Source organism: Rousettus aegyptiacus, unplaced genomic scaffold (assembly GCF_014176215.1).
Source record: "Rousettus aegyptiacus isolate mRouAeg1 unplaced genomic scaffold, mRouAeg1.p scaffold_m13_p_15, whole genome shotgun sequence".
In the NCBI taxonomy this organism is placed as follows: Eukaryota; Metazoa; Chordata; class Mammalia; order Chiroptera; family Pteropodidae; genus Rousettus; species Rousettus aegyptiacus.
In genome coordinates this window covers 33,067,636-33,090,445 of record NW_023416290.1, presented here as the reverse complement: position 1 = coordinate 33,090,445, position 22,810 = coordinate 33,067,636, and the positions used below count along the sequence as shown (strand labels likewise).

The following is a 22,810-nucleotide window of genomic DNA, read 5'->3' as shown; positions in this document are numbered from 1 at the left end:
CATATACATACATATATGTATATATAAATTTTGATATAATCTTGTTTGGTTCCTTCTCTTAAAAACAAAATATTGAAGGAGGGAAATTTGGCTATTTATGGCTTTGGTCAGCATGGTTAAATCAATCAAAGCATTAACATATCTATATAGCTAATCTATATCTATATAAAACAATTATGATGCTAGAATCTGAAAGAAGACTACAAAGTAACTTAAGGTACAGGAGGTTTCAAAATTTTATGATATACTATCATGATGATTATATTTAATTTAAATATTTTCTGATTTTTGAGTACCTACTCTCTATCAGCAATTATGCTAATATACAAAGAAGAGTAAGATAAGGCAAGACAGATCTTTGTCCTTTTATCTCTACGCCACTTTTTCAGGTTGCAAGGACACCTCAGACTGTATATAAAGAAGAAAATACTGGCTGCTCTGAAGGAAAAACCACTGTTCCTTCCTGTTGCCTCGGGATCCCCTTTACTTTTACCCGGTTCCCAGGTACTTTAAATAGAAAGAGAAATCACATTCTCTCATGTAAAACTATGACACAGTTTAAGAGAATTATTATAAAATCATATAAACCAAGTAGTCATCTGTCACTATGCAAAGTTATCACATTATTATAGACTTAGAGTGGTGAGCGCATTATATACATTTATATATAAATGTCGAATCACTGTCGTACACCTGAAAATAATATTGTATGCCAATTATAGTTAAAAACAAAAATAAAAATAGCACCTTGGAAACCAATCAATAAATAAAAATTAAAAATTAAATTAGTGGCCAGGACATGGAAGCAACTGAAGTGTCCTACGATAGATGATTGGCTAAAGAAGCTGTGGTACATATATACAATGGAATATTACTCAGCCATAAGAGATGAAATACTGCCATTTGCAACAACATGGATGGACCTTGAGATAATCATGCTAAGCGAAATAAGCCAGACAGAAAGGGGTGAAAATTACATGATATCGCTTATATGTGGGATATAAACTTAAAAGCAACAAATGAACAGGACAAACAAACAGAGACTCATGGACATGGACATGGACAATGGACTAGTGGTTACCAGAGGGGAGGGGAGTAGGGGCAAGGGGAAAAATAAATAAAATATTAAATAAATTAATTTAAAAAATTAAAATGAAATTTAAAAAAATCATATGTTCAAGTAAGTTTAGGTCACTCCAGGCATTAATCTGTGAGCTATGGGAATTAGACAAACTTCTATATTTCTGCTTAGGCATTAATAAGACAAAAGCGATGTTTTTCAGGTTGAAGAGTAAGAACAAAGAAAATGCTTTCATTCTACATTAATGTAAATGATTTCAGGTGCAATTCTGGGAAGAGCTCATGTTTGATTAAACACAAATCAAAATATGCAAGAACTCCCGTGAACATTTGGGTAATACTTTGCTTAAAAAATAAAAACAAAAGAGATCAAAAGACAGATGGAATAATCAGTCTCTTAGAATTAAGGCCAATAATTCACGCTCCAGGGACTTTAATATCAACACAAAGTCAATGTTACCAATCCTGAGAAGCAAAGGACTGACTGAATTTAGAAATCTGTCAAATTCAAATTCAGCTTGCTAATAAGCAAACTTAGTACCAATGATTTTTTAAAAACCCACATGGTGGGGAAAAAAGCCTCCAGGGTAGTATGTGTAATTTAGTACATGTGTATCAAAATATTTAAACAAATAAATATGCTGTAATTATTTCTCTGACAATGAAGTTTGAAAGATAAATTACCCAAGGAAATCAAACAAAGGTAGTGGTAAGGCTAAATAAAAGTTTTGTGATAAAAACAAAGTGATTTATTTTTCAAGTATAGTTTTTAAATCTATTCAAGTTATATCTTTAAATATTGTAAACAAGAAAATTACATTAATATTAACTTGGAGAATTAAAACTTACTGGCATTTTCAGGAAATTACAAAATAAACTTTCCACCCTTACCCTATATACCCAAAGCACTAATCACAATGTAAAACAATAATGATTTGAATGTGTAATCTGCACATGGCAAACATCAGTACAGGTTTAATTCTCAGCACTTCATTTCCTCAGATTATAAAATAGGTCCAGATGTAGTAAAAATGGTTGCTAAGAGGAAAAGAAAAAAGTGATTAACTAACAATGAACTTTATCATAGCGTAAGGGGTCAGAGCACTGAGTAGAAGAAAAGTAGCTAAGAGGAAGCAAACAGGGTTCTGCACTTAATTCTAAGTGCCACTGGACAAGCCAAGAAACCTCTTCATTTAGTTTCTTTAGTGGTTTTGTTCTGTAACAACTTGCTAATAAGAATGGTTTCAGAGCTTAGAGAGAAATTTGTGTGAGATCTGGAAGGTGTAAAGGAAAGAGTAAGCCAATATACTATGAAAATCATGCTGTTTTAAATGTAGTGGAATTCTGATGCAGAAGTGCTGACAGATATCAGCTTGTCCTTACTCTTCCAGGCTTTGTGATGAGCTACTTTCCTGACCATTGACCCTGCTGACTAACACCAACTGCAGACTCATCCCCAGACACAGAGGCAACAGCCTCCCATGGCCTTCTCTACCAGCATCCCGAGGTCCCTCCAGCCGCTGGGCATCCCTGGCTGCCCAGACTCCCTAGGGAGCTACAATTTTTCTTACCCAGGTCACGTGATCAAGAGGGTTGGGTAGTGACATTTCTCTAATCCACCATCTCCCTCTTTTAGGCCCTTACCTTCCATCTTCTTCCACAACTACATAAGGTCTTGTTCCTAAAAGAAATCTTTATACTGTAATACTTACAGTGGTTCTGCTGACTTGATTGAACCCTGAAGTATTTCCTCAGCTGAAAAATCAAGATTTTTGGAAGCAGTTCTACATGTTTTAGAACTTGATGATTCTTTATGCTTAAATTCCCTGCTCCCTGCTCCCCAACATACACATATAAACATATTACGATTAAAGACAAAATCAGAGCAATGTACTCAGGAGAAATAAATGGAAACTATTATAAAAGTCGACATTTAATGCTGGTCAGGAGAGAGAACATATTATTTTTCACAGGGTATCTTTTTTAATTTTTGAATTTTAACTGCAATATCTATTGAAAAACAAAAATGTAATATATTAAGGTTCTGTTCATAGTTCTGCCAAGATTAATCAGAACTAAGCTGTATGAGATATAAAATTTGTCTCATCTGAAGACACATTCATCAGAACTACTTTATCAGAACCATTTAGTCACTTGATTTGTTAGCTCTACTTAATCATTTAATATTTCATTAATTCACTCAACTCTTTATTAAGCATCTCATGTGCCAAGCATGATAATGACATGCTCAGTATTCAGCAATAAGTATGACATATCACATTTTCATACACCTAGCCTTTTGTTCTACTACTTTCTAGGTTCAAAATGCTCCCTCCCCACTCCTGCTGTTCGTACGCTATGGAAACAAATACAGAAGCTGTGTACTCTTTGAAAACTTCCCTGACAACTCACCGTAGACTTAATAATTCATTTCTTTTTTAAAATTCTCTATTTTTCCCTATGTTGATTTTAGATTAGTTTTATCTGTATATCACATCTATTAGTCTGAGATGTCCGATGTGCATGGAATGCGTCTACCCTGATGTGGATGGGGCTCTTCTGTATCCTAAGTATACTATAATCATGACTGTTACAGCACTTTCCACACTGTACTCTAAAAGTTAATTAACTAGTTTATCTTTTTAATTGAATGCTGAGCTCTGTAAGAGATAGGCACATACCAGAAATTATTTCATTTTGTTTCTCTAGTGTAAAAGACATTCCATGGCATATATTGAACGTTAAAATGTCTGTTAATTTTTGACAATCGTGCTAAGAACTTTCAATGGGGAAAGAACAGTCTCTTCAACACATGGTACTGGGACAAACAGATATCCACATACAAAAGAATGAAGTTGGGCTTTTACCTCGTCTCATAGATAAAACAATAACAACAACAAAAAGCCAATCTCAAATGGATCAACAACAAGACCTAACCTGATAAAATTCTTAGAATAAAACCTAGGAACAAACCAACAGACTAGTAGATATGACACCAAAAGCATGTACGACAATAGAAAAAAAAAAACTGATCAGAATTCATCAAATTAAAAAATGAGCAAAAACGTTAAATAAACATTTTTCCAAAGAAGATATACAAATGGACAACAAGCACATGAAAAACTACTCAACATCATTAATAGTTATGGAAATGCAAATCAAAACTATACCCAGTATGGTTATAGGAAAAAAAAGAAAAAATAGGTGTGTTGGTGAGAATATAGAGAAGTTGGAACCCTTGAACATTGCTGGTGAGAATGCCATGTGGTTCAGCCGCTGTGGAAAACAGTTTGGTAACTTCTCAAAAAGTTAAACATAAAATTACTACATGACTATGCAATTCTACCCCTAGGTATATACCTCAAATATCTGAAAACAGATAATCAAATAGGTACTTGTACACAAATGTCCATAGCAACATTATTCACAATAGTAAAAGATGACGATAGCTCAAATGTTCAATGGATGAATGGATTAACAAACTATGGTATTTACATTCAGTGGAATATTATCTAGCAATAAAAAAGAATGATATGTTTGACACATGCTACATGTGGATAAACCTCCCAAACACCATGTTGAGTGAATAAGTCAGACACAAAAGGACATATATTAAGTCCTTCTATACAAAATATCCAGAATAGATAAATCGCTGGAGACAGAAAGCAGATTGGTGGTCGCCAAGGGCTATTAGAAATGCAGAGAAACTACTTAATGGGTAAGGGATTTTAGTTTGGGGTGAAGAAGCTGTTTTGGAACTAGACAGAAGTGGTGGTTACACAATATTGTAAATGTACAAAATGACACTGAATTGTTCACTTTAAATGGCTGATTTTCGTTGCATGAATTTCAACTCAGTTATTAAAACACACACACAAACTGTTTATTAAATGAATTAAGGAATGAATAGGAGAGATAGAGATGAGTTAATAAGGCTAGATAGTCATAAAGTTTCCTGGGAAAATAAGGCTCATCTTCTCTGTAGATGATAAAATTTGAAAGCTTTGTAAGCTGGTACTATCCTAAATCTGAAAAATGAGTGAAGTGGAGGAACGAGAGGACTAGATCCTGGCTGATATGGGATGTTTAGTGATCAGGGTCAGTGTACTGATGTTTGGTGTACACTTAGATCCTCCAGTCAGAACCAAAATACTCATTACCCCCAGCTTTAGGAACTGTCACCTGCTGATGGCTCAATAATTGCATCTGTCTCCTGAGGTGTACCTTGGCCTGCAGTAGATTTTCCACCCAAATTCATACCCCACCTCAGAAGCACATTCAGTCATTTTACTTGTCAATGAAGGGCTATCATTATATCTTTTATATCAAGAAAGTACTTAGTGCTAGGGATAAATTAATGGACAGGATGGTGATGATCTCTGCCCTGGGGACCTAGAAAAACTATACAGATAATTAGAATTAAATATGCTAAGTGATATAATAAGAGCACACAGAAGAGCAGCCTAATCTTTTCTCCTGGGGGCTTAGGGAAGACTTCCTGGAAAACATGTAGTCTACTCTGAGACTTGAGCAGGCAAATGAAAAGGGTGGATTAACAGAGTTCTAGGCAAAGAGAAAATCATATATGAAAGCTTAGTAGCAAGTGACAATCATATTTTCAAGAAGATAAAATAAGCTCATTATGAATAGAGCACAATGAACTTAGAAAAGATTGTGGGTACCTGAAAAAGAAGAACCTTATAAGGAGTACAAACTACCAGTTAGTATTTGGTTTTAGGCAAATAATTTATCTGGTCTAGACCTTAGTTACTTCATGTATAATTAGGAAAAACAGTTCTTACTCCTATCAGTACTGTGAAATTAGGTAAAGTGATAAGCATTATACAATCTATTATTAATGTTATCACTGTTATTGATGTCAAGACATGGATAAATATAGTTTTGGTGGTAAAGGGGCAGAACCCCAAAGCAATCAGCATTTGCAAAAGGCATACAACAAAGTCTGCACGCAATATTTTAAAGAACTCCAATCAGCAAACCACCATGATATGGAATAAACAACAGATTTTACTGATTCTTATAAATTTTTAAAAAGATGAAAAATAATGCTTTCTTAAAATCATAGAAATTGTTTACAATATACAAAGTACATTTTTTTTTTAACAATATAAAAATATCTTCAATGCCTAGTACCTTCGTTCTAGAAAATGATTCAACCTTTCTAATGACAACTATGAAGAGCCTGGATGAGATGGGAGTGGTTCTCTACACATCTTATAGCTCATTTTTTAGGACTAATTCCTTTTAAAATGAGTTTTCTATGAACATAGCTTCTTTTAGTTAGAGTGGACTAAAAAAATCCAACCAAGGACCTTTGTTGCTTTTCTCCCCTCATTTTTATAAACAGAAAGAAGAGGCTTGAAAAAACCTGATCTTGAATACAATGGATTTCAAGAGAAAATGTGAATGTATCCTTAGCCAGAAGTAGAATCTTTCATCGAATAGCAAGCTTTAAAAAAAATGCTGACATGATCTTAAATGTATAATAATTACAGTGTAACAGTAGTAGGATTAGCAGGTTTCCAAGCAAAATCATCAGCTACAATTACAAAACATATTTTATGTTTGTCATGAAATGTAGAAGCAATACCAAAGCACTTAGGTTGGGCATACTGAAGATTATATCACCAACTGTTCTGGCAATGAAACATTAGAAGGTGTAGAAAGTTTCTCAGTCATTTCCTACCTGCTGGCCATATTCCACTCCAGGGCTGGATTTTGAGAATTTCTTTCACTCTCAGTTAGCACCCCGCCAGCGCCACTTTCCTTCTCTGGTTTTAGTTGCTCCCACTGTGCAGTACCAATATTGATAGACTGCAGGTCTATCTGATATTGTCTATCTTCAATTTCTGATCCAGGGTCTCGAAGAATTCCTAAGTTCAAGGCTTTCCTATAGAAGGAGTGGAAAAGAGTACACAGAAAAAAATAAATATTACATGTTTTTTTGTTCACTAGCATAGTATTATTGTCATTTCTTCCTTTGGATTACTGATGAATACACTGGGTTAATCAAATCTAAGAGGAAGGTATTAGAAAGTTACCACATATTAAACCTTGAAAATACATCTAGTCTATGGCCATGCTACCATGAACAAGCCCGATCCTGTCTGATCTTGGAAGCTAAGCAGGGTCAGGCCTCGTTAGTACTTGGATGGGAGACCACCTAGGAAGACCAGGTGCTGTAGGCATAAAAAACAAAATAAGAGACTGTAAGCTGACAAGGTCCTTGCAATCTGTGAGGTCAACCAAGGGTTGCACAGCCTAGAAAGAAAACAAAGAAAAGACAATAGAAAAGAAAAGATATCTAAAACTTACAGTTTACAGTAATCTATCTTATAATGACTTATGTTATTCCCAGTACTGCACTGTTTTTCCAAGTATTTTCACAAACATGATTTCAATCCTTGAAATGCTGAGGTTCTATTATTATCTCCCTCTGAAAATAATTCAGAGAGTTGTTTAAAGACTTAGTTAAAGTTACCCCATTAGTATGGAACCAAACTGCAACCTAAATCCAGGTTTTCTAACTCAAAACCAAATCTTCTTTCCAATGCTAATAACCTATCTTCCTTAGCCCTTTGATGTCTTGTTAGAAAAAGTTATAGAGCCTTGTTAATCCATTTCATACTCCTACCTCTTGCCTTGGGTTCTTTATATAACCCCACTGTCACATAGACCCAACTGTTGAGAAGTAAACTGTTGTTTACTGATGTAGAAACACAGTGAGGACCACAGGTCTATACAGAGTTTGGAATTTACTCTTACTAGATCTAATGCTAAGCAAAGAAATAACATTATCAGTAGCTCAAAGCTAAACCAGAGGAAGTAAATGGTTAAATTTTTTGTGAAGGTTTTAGAATGAAAATAGCAGGTGGTATGGTAGGGTGGTAAGAAAAGGGTTGAGTTAGGGATCCAGATAAACCTAAGTTTGTGTGAATTTGGGAACTGTTTTGTTAGTTCACAAATGCTTTAACAGGAGTTATCGAAAGGAAAATAATATTTGGCCATTATCAAAGTTTCAATCAATAAAAAAATGAAATAACCTAGAGGATAAAACAAGTTTTACTAGTAAAGGCTGAGGCTAACGAATGCATGTGGAGGGAGGAGAAGGGAGAGGACTAAAAGAGGAGGCAGCTCAGGTGGGGAGACATCAGAGAGAGTCATACACAATAAGGTAACAGGGCAAAACAACAGGAACCGGTCAAGAAGCCATAGTCAGAGCCAGAGAAATTGAGATGGGTGGATTTTCATTATTCCTAAGGTAACAGCTGAATCTAGTGTTCTTTTTCTTTATTCTAAGTTAGAAATATTACAATCTAGGACTGGGCTTGCAATGAAAGGTCTAAAGTTTTACACGAACACAAGAATTGCATTAGAAATGGGGCTCATAAAATGGTTTCTGAACCCTTCCAAAATGCTCTAATGAAGGTAAAAATAAAGGAAGAAATGAGGGTGCAGGTGGGAGGAAGTAACATTTTGTGTGTCCTTATTTTTGTAGAATGCTCTCCTTTCATTTGAATATTGATGTAATTCTGCTAATTCCTAAAGGCCCAACTAAGACTTCACTTTCTGTGAAGCCTTTCCTGATTATCCTTTCTCCAAACTCCCTCCCTTCTAAATCTGTGCTCTTAGGGTCTCTGTATACTTGTAAATACAACAATATCACAATGATTCGTCAGTCTTTCTCCTATATATCTTAAATTTCTTGAAGTCAGAAATTAACTCTCCTATTATAATCAATAAATGCTGTTTCAATTCACTGATTTGAACTGCTACAAATCTTTACAAATTTTAAGTGGAGAACCTATCTGTCCACAGCAAAAAGAACAGTCTGAAAGAAAAAACTTGATTCAGGTCCACATAAAATCTGACTTACAGTAAATATCTTGGTCATTTGGTGGCCTAGCCTATTTCTCTAGGCTATATTTCTCCATGTAAAAGTTGCAGTTATTTATTTAAACTAGTCAATGTCTACATCTTAAATAAATTCCTTAAACATATTTAAAGGTGTAAAAATCCTTGAAAAAAAATATTCTTGGAAATACAATTAGTCTCATATTAGAAGACAAACAAAGCAACCTAGTCCAGTATTAATTAACATGAGGCTTTCTATTTCTCTTGGAACACAGAGAAACTGCGTAATTACAAGATTACAACCACGAAAACACTGAGTTTCATCAGAGTTTTTTATTTAGGCTTGAAATTCCCATATTTTATCTTGGCCTTAAATTGAGCTATATTCCTCCTATCATCTCTTTGTGGAATGCATGACTTTCTACAGGGTCTTCTTCTCTATGGAAAAATATTTTGTATATTGAGTAATAGCCAGATACTTCTAACCATGCTAATTTCAAATTTTCAAACTAAGAATCAAGGTTGCAGAGTTGTTTTCTTTGTGTGTACTTTTGAAATTAAACTATAGATTTGTCCTTTTAACCTGATTTGAAAGTTCAGAGAAATTTATAATATTTGGGTATATAAACCTAACTCAGAAGTTAATTGTATAACCATTTAAAACTGAGTTGTAGAAAACAGGTAAGTGAAAGATTCATGTAAACTTTAGTCTTAGACTCTCCAGTGATCATGAGCTTGGAGAAACTAACTTCTCTTTGCTTTAGTTATTTCCATATTAAGACTAATATAGAGATAAATACATGACTGAAAATTAAACTATTCATGAATCAGTCCATTATAAATTTTATGACCATTTATGAAGTATATTATCCTATATGGGTCTGCATGAATAGTATGTCTAATCATCAAATAATCATAGAAATGAAGGCACCAAGATAAAACAAAGTCGATTTTTCTAATGATAAAGAAACTATAATGAAACTTACAAAGATAAATGTTCTTTAATATTTCCAGGGTCAATTGTTTCCAAAATATGGAATATTGGAAACTTTGAAAGAAACTTCCAACTGAAACTAAAATGCTTTAAAATTTTTGAAGTATCTTTTTAAACATACTGCAAAGCTGAGACCAAAGAATAGAAGCTACTAAGTCCCCCACAAAAAGCGAAACCAGGAACACTAACAAATAAGCACCCAAATCCAGTTTTCGCTCTTAAGGTTTCTGAATCCCGCAGACACTGATGTTCTGCTCTAATAACTGCAGAGGACATGCTAAAGCTCAAGGCCCACTCAAGATGATAAATCTACCTAACAAGAGACATTGCTTATAAAGTGGAGCTCACTAAGGACTACATCAGCAGTGAAAGGATAAAATAAAACAGCACCACTAGGGAACCTGTTGGGATAGAACAGTGTTGCATCTTGATTGTGAAGGTGGTATATGCAATAAAATGCACAGAACTATGCATGCGCGTGCACACATACACACGAGTTTATGAAAAACTGGTGAAATCTGAATACAGTTGTAGATCATACTGATGTCAATTCTCTGATTTTGATATTTTGCTACAGTTATGCAAGAAGTTATGTAAGATCTCAAACAATAAAATTGGAAGAAAACTTAGGGAATATGTTCCTTGACATTGTTTTGGCTATAGTGTTTTGAATTTGATACCAAAAGTGAAAACACGGAAAGCAAAAATAAACAAGTGGAACTACATCAAACTAAAAAAGCTACAAACAAAGGAAACTATCAACAAAATGAAAAGGCAACCTCTGGAATAAAAGTAAATATCTGCAAACCATATATCCAAACTATACAAGAAACTCATTCGATTCAATAGTAAAACCTAATAGCCCAATGAAAAAAATAGGCAAAAGATCCGAACACACATTTTCTCAAAGACATACAAATGTCCAATAGGTACGTTAAAAGGTGGTCAATATCATTAACCGTCAAAAAATATAAATTAAAACCACAATTAAAGATCCCCTTACACCTCTGTATGTCTATTAGCAAAAAGACAAGGGATAACAAAAGTATGTGAAGGAAAAGTGGAAAATGTCAGCCTACTTCACTCAGAAGTAGATTAACTAAGCACATTTAAAAAAAAACTAAGGATATATTAAATATATAATTAATAAATTTGATGAAATGTACATTTATAAAACACAGTATCCAATAACCGGAGAATATTTTTTTGAGGCACACAGAAACATTTACAAAAACCAATCACTTGACAGGCAATAAAGCTAGCCTCGACACATTCTGGTGACTTAGTATCATATACACTATATCCTGTGTGCATAATACAATTAACTTAGATACTTTATTTAAAAAGAGAACCTGAAAAACTGCCCAGGTTTGGAAATTTAAAAACACATTTCTTAGTCACTCACTGGTCAAACCAAATTGTAATAAAAACTAAAAAGTACTTAAAAACAAAATGCTATGCATCAAAAGTTGTCAGATGTAGTAAAAGAAGAACTTAGGGAAATTTATTGTCTGAAATGTTTGTTTTAGTAAACAAAGAAAGGTTCAAAATTAATGAAGTAAACATAAAAAGACAAAATAAACTAAAAAAATTAGCAGGAAATAAATAAGAGCAGAAATTAATAATAAAAAGAGATCAACAAAGTTAAAAACAGATAAACCTCTAGCATTCAAGGGAAAAAAATAAAGGAGACAAAGATAGAATGCCAAATAAACTTCTGGTAATGTAATAATTGGTGAAAAAGCAACTAACTTCTTCCCTATCACCCAACTTAGTCAATACTGTCAAAACTATATCCTCCTAGGGATATTGGGTCAAAAGTCCCTGCCCTCATATACCTTAGAGGCAATTACAAAACAGTTAATGCTATAAAAGGTTAGATATAGAATGCAATTGGAAGCATGCAGGAGAGACACCTGGCCCAGATGTAAGGAGATCACAAAAGAAGCAGCAATGTTTAAAGGAGTTTTTTTTTTTTTTTTTTTTTAAAAAAAAAGCCCAATCCTCTATAGTGAAGAAAGTATTTAAGCAGAGGAAACAATAGGTTCAGAGGCCCCAAAGTGTAAGAGAGCAGCAAATCTTGAAAACTTTAAGAGGCTCTGAATGGTTGTCATGGAGAGAGGCATGAAAAAAAGCCGAAGACACGCCTTCAGAAAGTGTCAGAGACCCGTGCTAGACTCTGCCTTTGGGGTGAAGGGCTCAGCCCACAGATTAGGTTTACGTACCAAATTAACATTTTCTCCTCTGCCTAAGAGATTACTAAAATTATACAGTAGTAGCACAACAGTCAAGAGGAAAGAAAGACATGAGTTTCTGTTAATTATGAAAATTACGTGAGATAACAACGAGCCAGTACAGAACTTGCCACATCATAAAAACATCAGTAAAGTGTTAGGAAAAAGCCATCCTACTTTGATTCTCTCCTTAGGTTCTGTATAAAGCGTTAAATATAAGTAAAATGAAAGTGAGAGAAAGAGATTGACCCTGATAAAACACGCATTAGGATTCTGAAAAAAAAAAAAAACAAAGCTGAGCAGAGCACTGATGACCCTCATTTTATTTAATGGAACCCAATGAATTCTACTGACATCTTCTAATTTGAACCTTTTTATTGATCTAAAAAATATTTTAATAGCATGCTGGTTAGTATGTAATAAGCCCTTTACTTTCTAAGACAAGCAAAGTTTATCATAAAATTTAGGTCAATTAAAAATACACTTGTATCTTTAATATTGTCAATAATTTTTAAGCCTCCTGACATCAAATCCAAGAAACATCAATGTATTTCCTCTGTGTACAGTTTCCCAAGTATAAACTTTAAATTACTATTACAAATAATAAAAGTAGGCCATTTGGCTTATTAGTTTAGATTAATATAAAGATTATATTGTAAAGAATTTACTAAATTTACAAGTTTGATTTTCTCTGATAAAAATAAATATAGGTTAACGTTTTCCAGACTAAGAAAATATAATTTTTTGTTATTACAGGATCCCTATGACTTATTTTTAATTATTTAAAGTCATAAAACGTACAGCAGTATACTCCTTTATTATCCCCCAACTTGAAATATCACTGATCTTCATTCCTTAAGTATGATATGCTCATTTTGTTTTATGCATACTTAAAACCAATTCTAGTTAATATAAAATGTTTCAAGCATTTTGTTTTGTTTTTCAATACTAAATTAAGAAAACACATTCAAAATGTTTTCATTAAAATACCATAAAGTTTTACTAAGTACTATTAGAGCAAGATGTCTTCCGAAAGATACATTTCACATTGCATGGTACAGTAGATTTTTTTTAATGTATAAATATATAAATGGTTGCAGAGACAAGATTTGAAAATAATTTATTTTTATTTTTTCAAAAGCTGGGAATTATTTTACGACTTTAAAAATGCTATTTTCCCTAAGCAAAGAACATAAATGTAAAAATAGACTGTTAAAAAACAATCTCATTTCAATGCAAAAAATGAAAATATATTTCATTCGAGAGAGCTTTGATTTAGTACACAGTTTTCACAGCACAAGAAACAACTGTAAAATCATTAAAGCAAGGAATTCTAATAGAAGGAAACTGTATCAGGGAACTAATCGTAGGAAAAGAACTTTATGACTTCGGTGAGGACCAAAATGCCTAATATTAATGATGTCTGCCTTAAAAAAAAAAAAAAAAAAAAAAAAAAAAAAAAAAAAACAGAACAAAAATATCTCAACAGTAAAAAAAGCTTTATGTTGTTTCATGTCCTAATTAAATTTTTCCTAGAAATGTTTGATATCATAAGTAGAAATCAAATTTTGTCTCAAATTCACATAGGGACTTCGCTCTCCTTTTCTGTAGTCTTTAAAATCTTTTAGCAATTCAAATCAGGAAAGGGGGTGAGTCAAGATGCCCATAACTTCCTTACCCTAAACACAAAAGGCTGCTTTATTGGCTAAAATGTAGGAGTTATAATTGTAATTGCTTTGCCCTTCGGAAACTCATCCCCCATACCATTTGAATCGTTCAGCAGGTGGTGTGGGAGGATAAACTAAAGTCTGCAATAGTTGGTCAATAATATAATCATAAGGAACCAAAGAAGACTTGAAGTATATAACAGGAAACATAGCTTTAATGTTTTCCTTTTTAAATTGATTTAGTCTGGGTCAGGCTTTTTGTATGTTTACGTAAGGAACAGCGCATGTTGAACCATTTACTGCTCAGTGCTGAATAGGCACATCTCAGGAGCTCACTGTAAAGAAGTAAAATTCATTACTTATAACTCAACTGAGATCTACAAAATGTTAAATGAGCCAGAAAATCAGAATGTAAAAAGAAATAAAATTTATGTCTTGATTAACTTAAAAATCTACATTTTTATCAACAAGTCTCCAAAAATGACAGTAATTCTGAGAGTAAAATAGGGCAGCGGATGGATATAAATGGTTGACCATCAGACTGAGACCAAAAGCTGACTTCCATGACCAATGACTAAGGGCAGGGGTTCTCATCTTCAAAGTACAGGACAACCAGCTTGGGGACATGTTAAAAATGTTAAGTTGCCATTTGCATAGATATCTAATTCAGTAGCTCTGACACTAGGGCTGAAGAATATGCTCTCTCCTCCTCTTTTTTTAAATCTAAATTAGCATCCTTATAAAATCCAGGTTCTGCCACTTAGAGCATCAGTCATCTCTCTTTGATTTGGAACATCTTATCTCTGCTACCTGAACTGAGGGGAGCAGGGAAAAAGACCAGGAAATCTATTTCATTTACTAAAAAGAGAAAATAGTACTTGTCTTGCCTCCTTCACCAAGCGTTTGGAGGAACCATTTCTTCTCTTCAAGGTCAACACCTCTGTTGATTCACCTCATCCTTGAAGGCTAGGTCAGTTTCTGTTTTCTCACCTCCATTAGAAGCCACAGAATAGGCTTCTAATACATGAAAGTTGAATAAATACCAAATATTCTTCTTTATTCCTATCATTTCCTTGGGGACTTCATTCAATCATTTTTTTCTCTTCCATATCTTTACCTTCCAGGCTAAAAATATTTTCAAGTTATTCTCCTTGTAGAAGAGACAGACTCTCTCCATAATAACCTGCCATCACCCTCCACATTCCCTTTAACCAGAAACTTATTTTTTTTCAGTATTTCTAATTCCTCATAATTTATTTTCTCCTCTAACCAAGCACAACAACCAGGTGTCATACCTACCTATTCTCCAAAATTTTCCTGGGAAAGAACTCCCTCTGATTTTCTAATTAACAGATTCAATGGATGACTTCTGGTTATTAACTAACCTGACCTTTCCAGTTATTTGACAATTCAAAATGGCAGTATAGCATGCTGGCAAACAGCATAGACTGTACTTGCAGCCTAACTGGATCCATAAGTCTCACTCTGCCACCTACCACTGGGTGCCTTTGGGCAAATGAAAATTTCAGAGCTTCATTTTTTTCATCTGAAAAGTGAAGTCACTGAGGAGAGTCAACTGAGTTAATGCATGCAAAGCAATATCTGACAGAGTAAATAATATATATATATATATATATATATATATATATATATATATATATATATCACAGTCTTGCCCATTCTTGAAATTTTCCTCCATGAGTTTGTGTGGCTCCGTATTCCATTAATTGTCTTTTAATCACCTTTGCTAGATTCTTTTCTTCTGTTTGCCCCTCAATATTAGTGACCTCTAGGGCTCTATCTTAAGTTATATTTCATGTTTCAAATGCATTCAGTACATAACTTACAAATGACAGTTTATGTAGTTGTCAATTATATTTTCAGTGAAGGAGATAGTTTCCTAGATCCCCTTTATATTTTCAGGTCCAACTCTATGATGAATGGCACACATCTTCGAGACAGTTGGCTACCATTAAAGTTCCATGGTCAAAGAGACCGCAGTATAACAATACCCAATTAAGAGCATGAATTGTAACGTCACAATTATATTCAAATCCTGGCCTACCACTTACAAACCTACATATCCTTGGAGAAGTCAACTAGTCAGTGAATATCAGCTTCCTCTGTAAGGTGAAAATGGTACCTAGCTATATAGGTTTTCTTTGGGAGTAAATGTGATAAATTAACATGCTTTGTTATTACTGCTTATCGTTATTACTATAGTGGATAAGAAAGAAGCTGACTGGCCTGCTTTCAGATTTAATCCAGTGGTCTCACTTACTCTGTACTATAAAATCCAAAAGCACACTGAAGAGTCAGAGACTTCAATATAAACAAATAGGTCCTATAATAATTTCTTCAGTTGAAAGAGAACAATATAAAGAAAACGGGTTTTCATTATTTCTAGTCCAAGTCGTAATTCAACAATAAAACACTTATCATGTATTTCACAGTCTCAAGAGAAAGAGGTTTATAAAAGGAGCAAAACCAAAGCTATTCAATTATTATTGTCTGAAAATTTTATGCTCTCTAGAAACTAAAATTAATTTGTAATATAAACTTTAAAATAAACAAGCAATTTTACATTAACAAATGGTTTTATAGAGCAATAAAAGTCACCTTTTTCTAGTTATACAAATATTATATGTGTACAAATCCACAATATGAGTAAAGGTAATAATGACATGACAGCAGTATTTACCAATTTTTCTCTTTTTGATGGCTAAATTATAGGTAATTTCATTAGATTATTTACCTAAATTATAGGTAAATTCTGCTTGAAGATTCTCACAATATTCTCACTGGCTAAGCAAATAGAAAACTATGTTTTTATAGTCTATCTTCAGGAAAACATGAGTTTTGAATTTTTTTCTTCAGCAACTAGTCACAGACTTGAGCTGATAAGTCCTCATTTGCTCACTAATGTTATAAATGGGGTATATTTGCAAGATGATTTAAGAAGATATAGGGTACACAATGTATAGTCAATGTGAAAAGTATACCAAATGATACCGAACAATTCTCATCTCATTATAAATATGTTTGAAAGAAATGCAGTAACTGAATATGCACTGCACTGGAAAATTTGTCAATGTGATTAAAGAACCCGTGTGTGATCTAAGAGAAATATCTGAGAAAAGGGACATACTAGAATACAGAGAAATGAAAATGCTATTTCAATTCTGTAAAAAATTTAGTTATGAGGGTTATCTTCAATAAAACTGATTATTCATTTATCAGAAAGTTTTTGAGAACTTAGAATAGAAAGCGGTATGTATTAGGAGTTATATGATTTAAGAATAAATTAAGTCAATCTGAACTCATTTTCTTTTTTGGTCCTATTACCATAATAACAAATAAGAAAACAGTATCAGTATTATGGAACTTGATATTATAAAGATGTGTGACTAAGTTAAGAGACATTTTTAATAGAGAAATATGGACTGGATGAAAACACAGTGAAATGAATTTAGAGCTGGTTTAACACCAGATCCAAACATCTATTTGGAATTAGGTCTCAACTAACACGCCAGAGGATTTGGCTCAATGAAATAGTTTTTATCATTAACTTTAATGAATTCATATAAATCAGTATTATCAAAGTTTCAGACAAAATTGGTAAGTAAAGCTAATGTGGTGAATAAGAGAATCAGGACTTCATATCTTACAATATTGGCATAAAGAGTCTAAACTAATTAGATAAAATCTAACAGGAAAAAATTCCATCTGTAAGTTCAAATAGCCAACTCTTTATACAATATGAAAGAGATGGCTTGACAATACTAAAATATTAAAAAATATTAAAAAACAACAACAAAAAAAAAACCAAAAGAAAACCTAGAAGAATTAGCTGGCTTATGAAAAAGAAAAATGTTAAAAATGTTATCAAATGTCATTCTAGCCTTTTAATTTTTAAAGAGCATAACAAAACACATATTATAAAGTTTCACAGGATTAGGGAATCTCTTTCTTATTACACTAATAAAATAGTGGAATAGCTAAATACTATTCTTTCATTAATATTTGAACATGAAATTTTAGAATGAGTGCATTTTCTTTGCATAGCTTTAATTCAAATAATGATATTTAATAATTTATTGACAGCATGGGATCAGAAATATTATTTTCAGAATGTAATAATAATATATTACAGGTGTGTTTACATAAAATCCTCACAGATTTCTAAAACATGCGAGTACTTGGCATAAAAGTTAACTTCTTATATTATTAGAGTCCACAATGGTCTTACTTAGCAGGGAAGTCTACTTGGAAAGGCTAACTGTAAAGTTAGTGAAACCCCTAAATTCCTTAAGTCTCTTTAGATTTCTTTATGTTTCTAAAGAAGGTAATAAAATAAATAGATAAAATTTATAATACGTCCTTATTAAGAGATAGTCAGACCTCCTACTTGCTTCTAATGATTCTATAACATATCTTTGGCAACCCTCCTGATTAGGATTTTTCTATAAAATCTACCATGCCTGTAAGTCAATTCCTATTACACAAATCATTAACCACCCAGACTTTATTCCAACTGTATTAGCATCCTTTCTTGTTCACATATTTTCTTCATATTTTCATTTATTTTTTCATTTCATTTACTCAAAAACAATTGGTTTTGTTAGTTAACAGGTTCTTTATTTGCAAATCCAATTTGAGGATTCTATTTGAAAGTTCTATGCAATTCATTTAATGTTTGTAATATTTTCTTTCTCTACTAATCACTACCTATCATTTCCTACTCCTAAAATTATGTTTACAAAGACTTCCTTTTAAAAAATCTATTATTTAAATCAGAACTCAGAATTGGCTCCCCTTTACTCAGCTAAAGACTATAAGCAATACTAATGATGAGTAAACATAAATGAGGGTTTAACAGACTACTTAAAAAAATAAAGAAATGTTCATAATATTAAAGAGAAAAACAGGTTCTTTATAATTTTGTAAGCACTTCTATAAGAAACATGGTAACTCTATAAAAGTATTTATAAAAAGCAAATTGCAGCTGAATTACTTGGACTAGTAATGGCTATTGTATTGGACAGTGTAGATATAGAACATTTCCATCACCAGAGAAGTTCTTTTGTAAAGCACTGCTCTAGAGAAGCTATTATATATGTGTACAAGAAGGGTGTTGAATGTTCATTTAACACTACATGTGATAGAGAAAAATTAAAAATGTACCCATTAATAGAAGGATAACCTGACATATTCATGCAACAGACTATTAAAGATGGCAGGAAAAAAATCTATGAATGAGACTATGATTAAGTGATGAGTCTTACATGCATAAACTACAGTTAAAAAATACCAAGTTGCAGAACAGAGGTAGATAGATGGTAAGTATAGGATGCATTTTCTTATTCTCTATATTGTTCTGATATAGTTTCAATAAAAAGCCCAAGTAGAATTAGAACAGAATGCAGTGGCTAAGAGCTCAAGGTAGCAATGTGATCCTGGGCAACTCTGAGCTTTGTTTTCTCAGTTCTTCAATGTGAATTATAGTGCTAAGTAGTGCCCAGGGCTGTAGTGATAATTAAAAGAGGTAAAATGTAGAAGTACTCTGTAAACTATAAAATGCTATGCAAATGTTAACAAGTATTAAATAGGGCTTAAAACTACACAGCAAGTATTATCTGGGAATTTTAAACTGATATAAAACTCTTGGGCAAGTGGGATAGGTGGGATATGTTTTTTTTTATATAATTTCTTAGTTTGTCAGTGATAGTTTACTCAATTTTGTCTAAGCAAGGGCTAGAGATGGAATTATTTCCTCAATTTAATCAATATAGTAAGCTAGATTAAGTAATTATTTCAAAAATATTCATCATAATAATCATGACAGCTAATACAAATAAGTATTGTTAACATTTCTGAATACTAACTAGGTGCCAGTCAAATGCTTTGCATGCATTAATTTATGTAATCTCATAAAAACCCCATGAGATAGGTAGTATATATTACATATAAGCAAACTGGGGCAGTTAAGTACTTTATGTTGGCCAAGGTCTAGTAGGCTAGCGAGTAGAAACGCTAGAACTTGAACCCAGGCAGTCTAGTACTGGAATCTGTGCCCTTTAAGCACCTATTATGTGTTTGCATTGCGTTTAATCCTCCAAAAACAGTGCACACCCACTAAGAAAAAAAAAGAAAAAAGTGGGACCTCCCCAGGAATTGAAGCACAAATTCCTTAACCAGGAATTCAAAGCTTCTACAATCTAATCTCAATAATTTTTCCCCACCTCTCTCTCATTATACCTCTTTAACCAATCCTCTGATACAGAGAAGAGGTTTCTAAATGTACCTGACTCTTCGCTGACCCTTCTTTCTCTCTATCTAGCATATTTGCTATAATTCAACATATCCTTCAAGGGTCTCATCTAGTTCTAACTCTTCTATGGAGATTCCCTCTGGTTACCATAGCCCCAAAAGACTTCTCACTGAGAAAATCACCCTAATCTAACATCCATAATCAAGAGGTGATTAATCACATGGATGTGAAGGACATTCTATGATTCTAAACAGCAATGCTGCGACAAGGAAATTCTAAGGAGATCCTTGTCAACAATAAATGTACATACTCTCAAGGCATGTGCTGTTTCCAAGATTCGGCATTAGAATTTTCTTCTTTTGAAAACTTTTGCCTATAGTAACTTAATATCGTGAGATAAGGTTCTAGAAAGATCTCCATTAAAACTAAGATTGAACACTATACAGACTTACAGAAATGATCGTTTAAAATATCACATATTACTATAGATAAAAATTCCAAATACAGCATTTTATTCATGCATTCAGGAAATTAATGAAGCTGAAAATAAATCACTACCTATTTCACTCAGGAAGTGAAACATTACTATGTCATTGACAAAAGAAAGATATTTTTTCTTCTTCAAGAGAATAATAATGTAAAAATATTTTTCTCTATCTTATTCTACAAATATATATTTTTATTTATTTGGGGCATTAATGTATTAACATGGCAAGAAACATAAAACTACTGAGTTAATCAATGTGATAGGCTTCTTAACAGGATATTAAAAGTTGATTAAATATCATGCCATAACATAGTACTGACTTTAGTCAGAAAAATATAAACTATTTGATGAAAATATTTAAGTTATACTGTTTATTTCACTAATAAATTTTACATAAGCTTTCATAGATACCAGAGAACAGTATTCTTTTATAATCTTAAAATCAGATAAATAATATTAATATACAGTGTAGTTTCTAAATACATTACCCCTGAACATTCTCTCAGCTATAATTAAAATAAAAAAAGGTAAAAGAAAATTAAGGCAACATATAAAAAACAATGTAACAATGTACATTTAGCAGTTTTTATAAATAGAATAATGTTTTTATAAATAGAATAATGACTACAAAAATATTTAACCTTTAGTTGTGTTTCTATACTAGGAAATTTTAAGAAAATAATCTTGTAACAGAAAATAAAATGTTAAGCAATAGCAAAGACAAATATATAAAACATGAAAGTACAATTATTCAAAATAGGAACTCAACACCACAGTAAAAATTCAGAGAACAATTATGTAGTTTTTAGATTTTGGTTACAAAGTAAATAAAAAAACAACAGGTTTTAGATAAAATGATTTAGATTAAATGAAATTTTCTTTTATTTATGAACTCTTCAAATTTAAAAATTTGGTTTTGAAAAAGACATGGTCAAAGTGGTGGAAGAGCTAGGAAATGCCAATAAAATTGAGACATGAAAGTGGTGCAAAAAAAAAAAAGTCTATTTTTCACACCTTAGCATGTGTGTTGAGGCAAAAGCATTCAAAATAAAACACATGAACTGAGGTGAGATATTAGGTCAATCAGCTGTTAAAGAGATGCTACGAAAATGACTCACAACTGAGCTTATGATAAATTTTAAATTTCTTTCTGTAAATATCATAAAGTATTCCTTAAAAATATAACTGTTTATAAAAATAAAAATGTGTTTTCTGCTTTAGGGTACCAAGAAGAAACAGACTATACCTTCACGGAGAGTGGCTGCTTCTGATAAGAGGACGCATTATAATACTTACTTCAAAGTACTTTTTCTATCACTAATTCCTCAAATAATTATTAAGTATATTTATTCATTATATCAGTTTTATTTTATCATGTATAAATACTTCCTTCCTCAAACATTCACACTATCTGTTATTTATATTTTGTGTGCATTACTAAAATCATATATTAAAATATAGAATTCTTGCAACATTAACATTTTTGAATTATTCATGCTGTATATCTACATCTGAATATGTTGCAAAAAATGAGAAAGAATGTTCAGAAAATTACTGCACCTTTTTCAAAAGGCTAACTGAATAACTGTTTAAAAATTATTGGTGAAAGGTCTTATTTATTAAAAATTAAACATTGTCTTTATTTTGTACGTTATTATGCTTACAACATAATGATGACTGTTTTGATCATAAGTATTAAGATCATAAGCCATGACCTGAAAATGACTTAAGCTATGGTGACAATAACTTTAACTTATAAAACTAGTGAAGCACTTTCTCACTGATGCTTTATGAATATGTAAAAATTCAGTGAGTTCTTCCTGTGTATTTTAAATGTGCATATATTTCTTTACCTTGAGAAAATGATGTTTAAAAAAATCAATCAATTAATACACTTTAAGTATAATTACAAAATTAAACTATGTTCCATAAAGGTAAAGACTGTGAATATTTTTATTACCAGTGTAGACCTACATCTAGCAAATAGCTGGTAAGTAGTAAGCATTCACGAATATCTTTGAGAAAATAAATGACAATAAAACTGATTTATTAGATAAAGAAAAAGGATAATTTATTATTCAATATTATAGAAAGAACCTGTTTGGCAGCTAGTACATGCCTGTAATTTTAGTCAAATTAATGTATGAATGATGTATCCAGCAGCAGAACCAAAAGAGAGACAAAAGACAAGTAATGAAATTA

At 32.3% G+C, this 22,810-nt stretch overlaps 1 protein-coding gene and 1 pseudogene across 12 annotated transcripts in view; one reads left to right on the top strand and one right to left on the bottom strand.

Moving 5' to 3' along the window:
* VPS13B (vacuolar protein sorting 13 homolog B) overlaps positions 1 to 22,810 on the bottom strand; it is a 670,010-nt gene that overhangs the window by 270,013 nt on the left and 377,187 nt on the right. For all 12 annotated transcript variants that reach the window (XR_004954708.1, XR_004954709.1, XM_036233309.1 and 9 more), the window contains one exon: positions 6,788 to 6,991. Coding sequence is in view for 10 of the 12 variants with exons in the window: in XM_036233309.1 (XP_036089202.1) it covers positions 6,788 to 6,991 (204 nt within the window). In the remaining 2 variants the exon portion in view is untranslated. The remainder of the gene's footprint in view (positions 1 to 6,787; positions 6,992 to 22,810) is intronic.
* Positions 7,171 to 7,289, top strand: LOC118612132 (annotated as a pseudogene).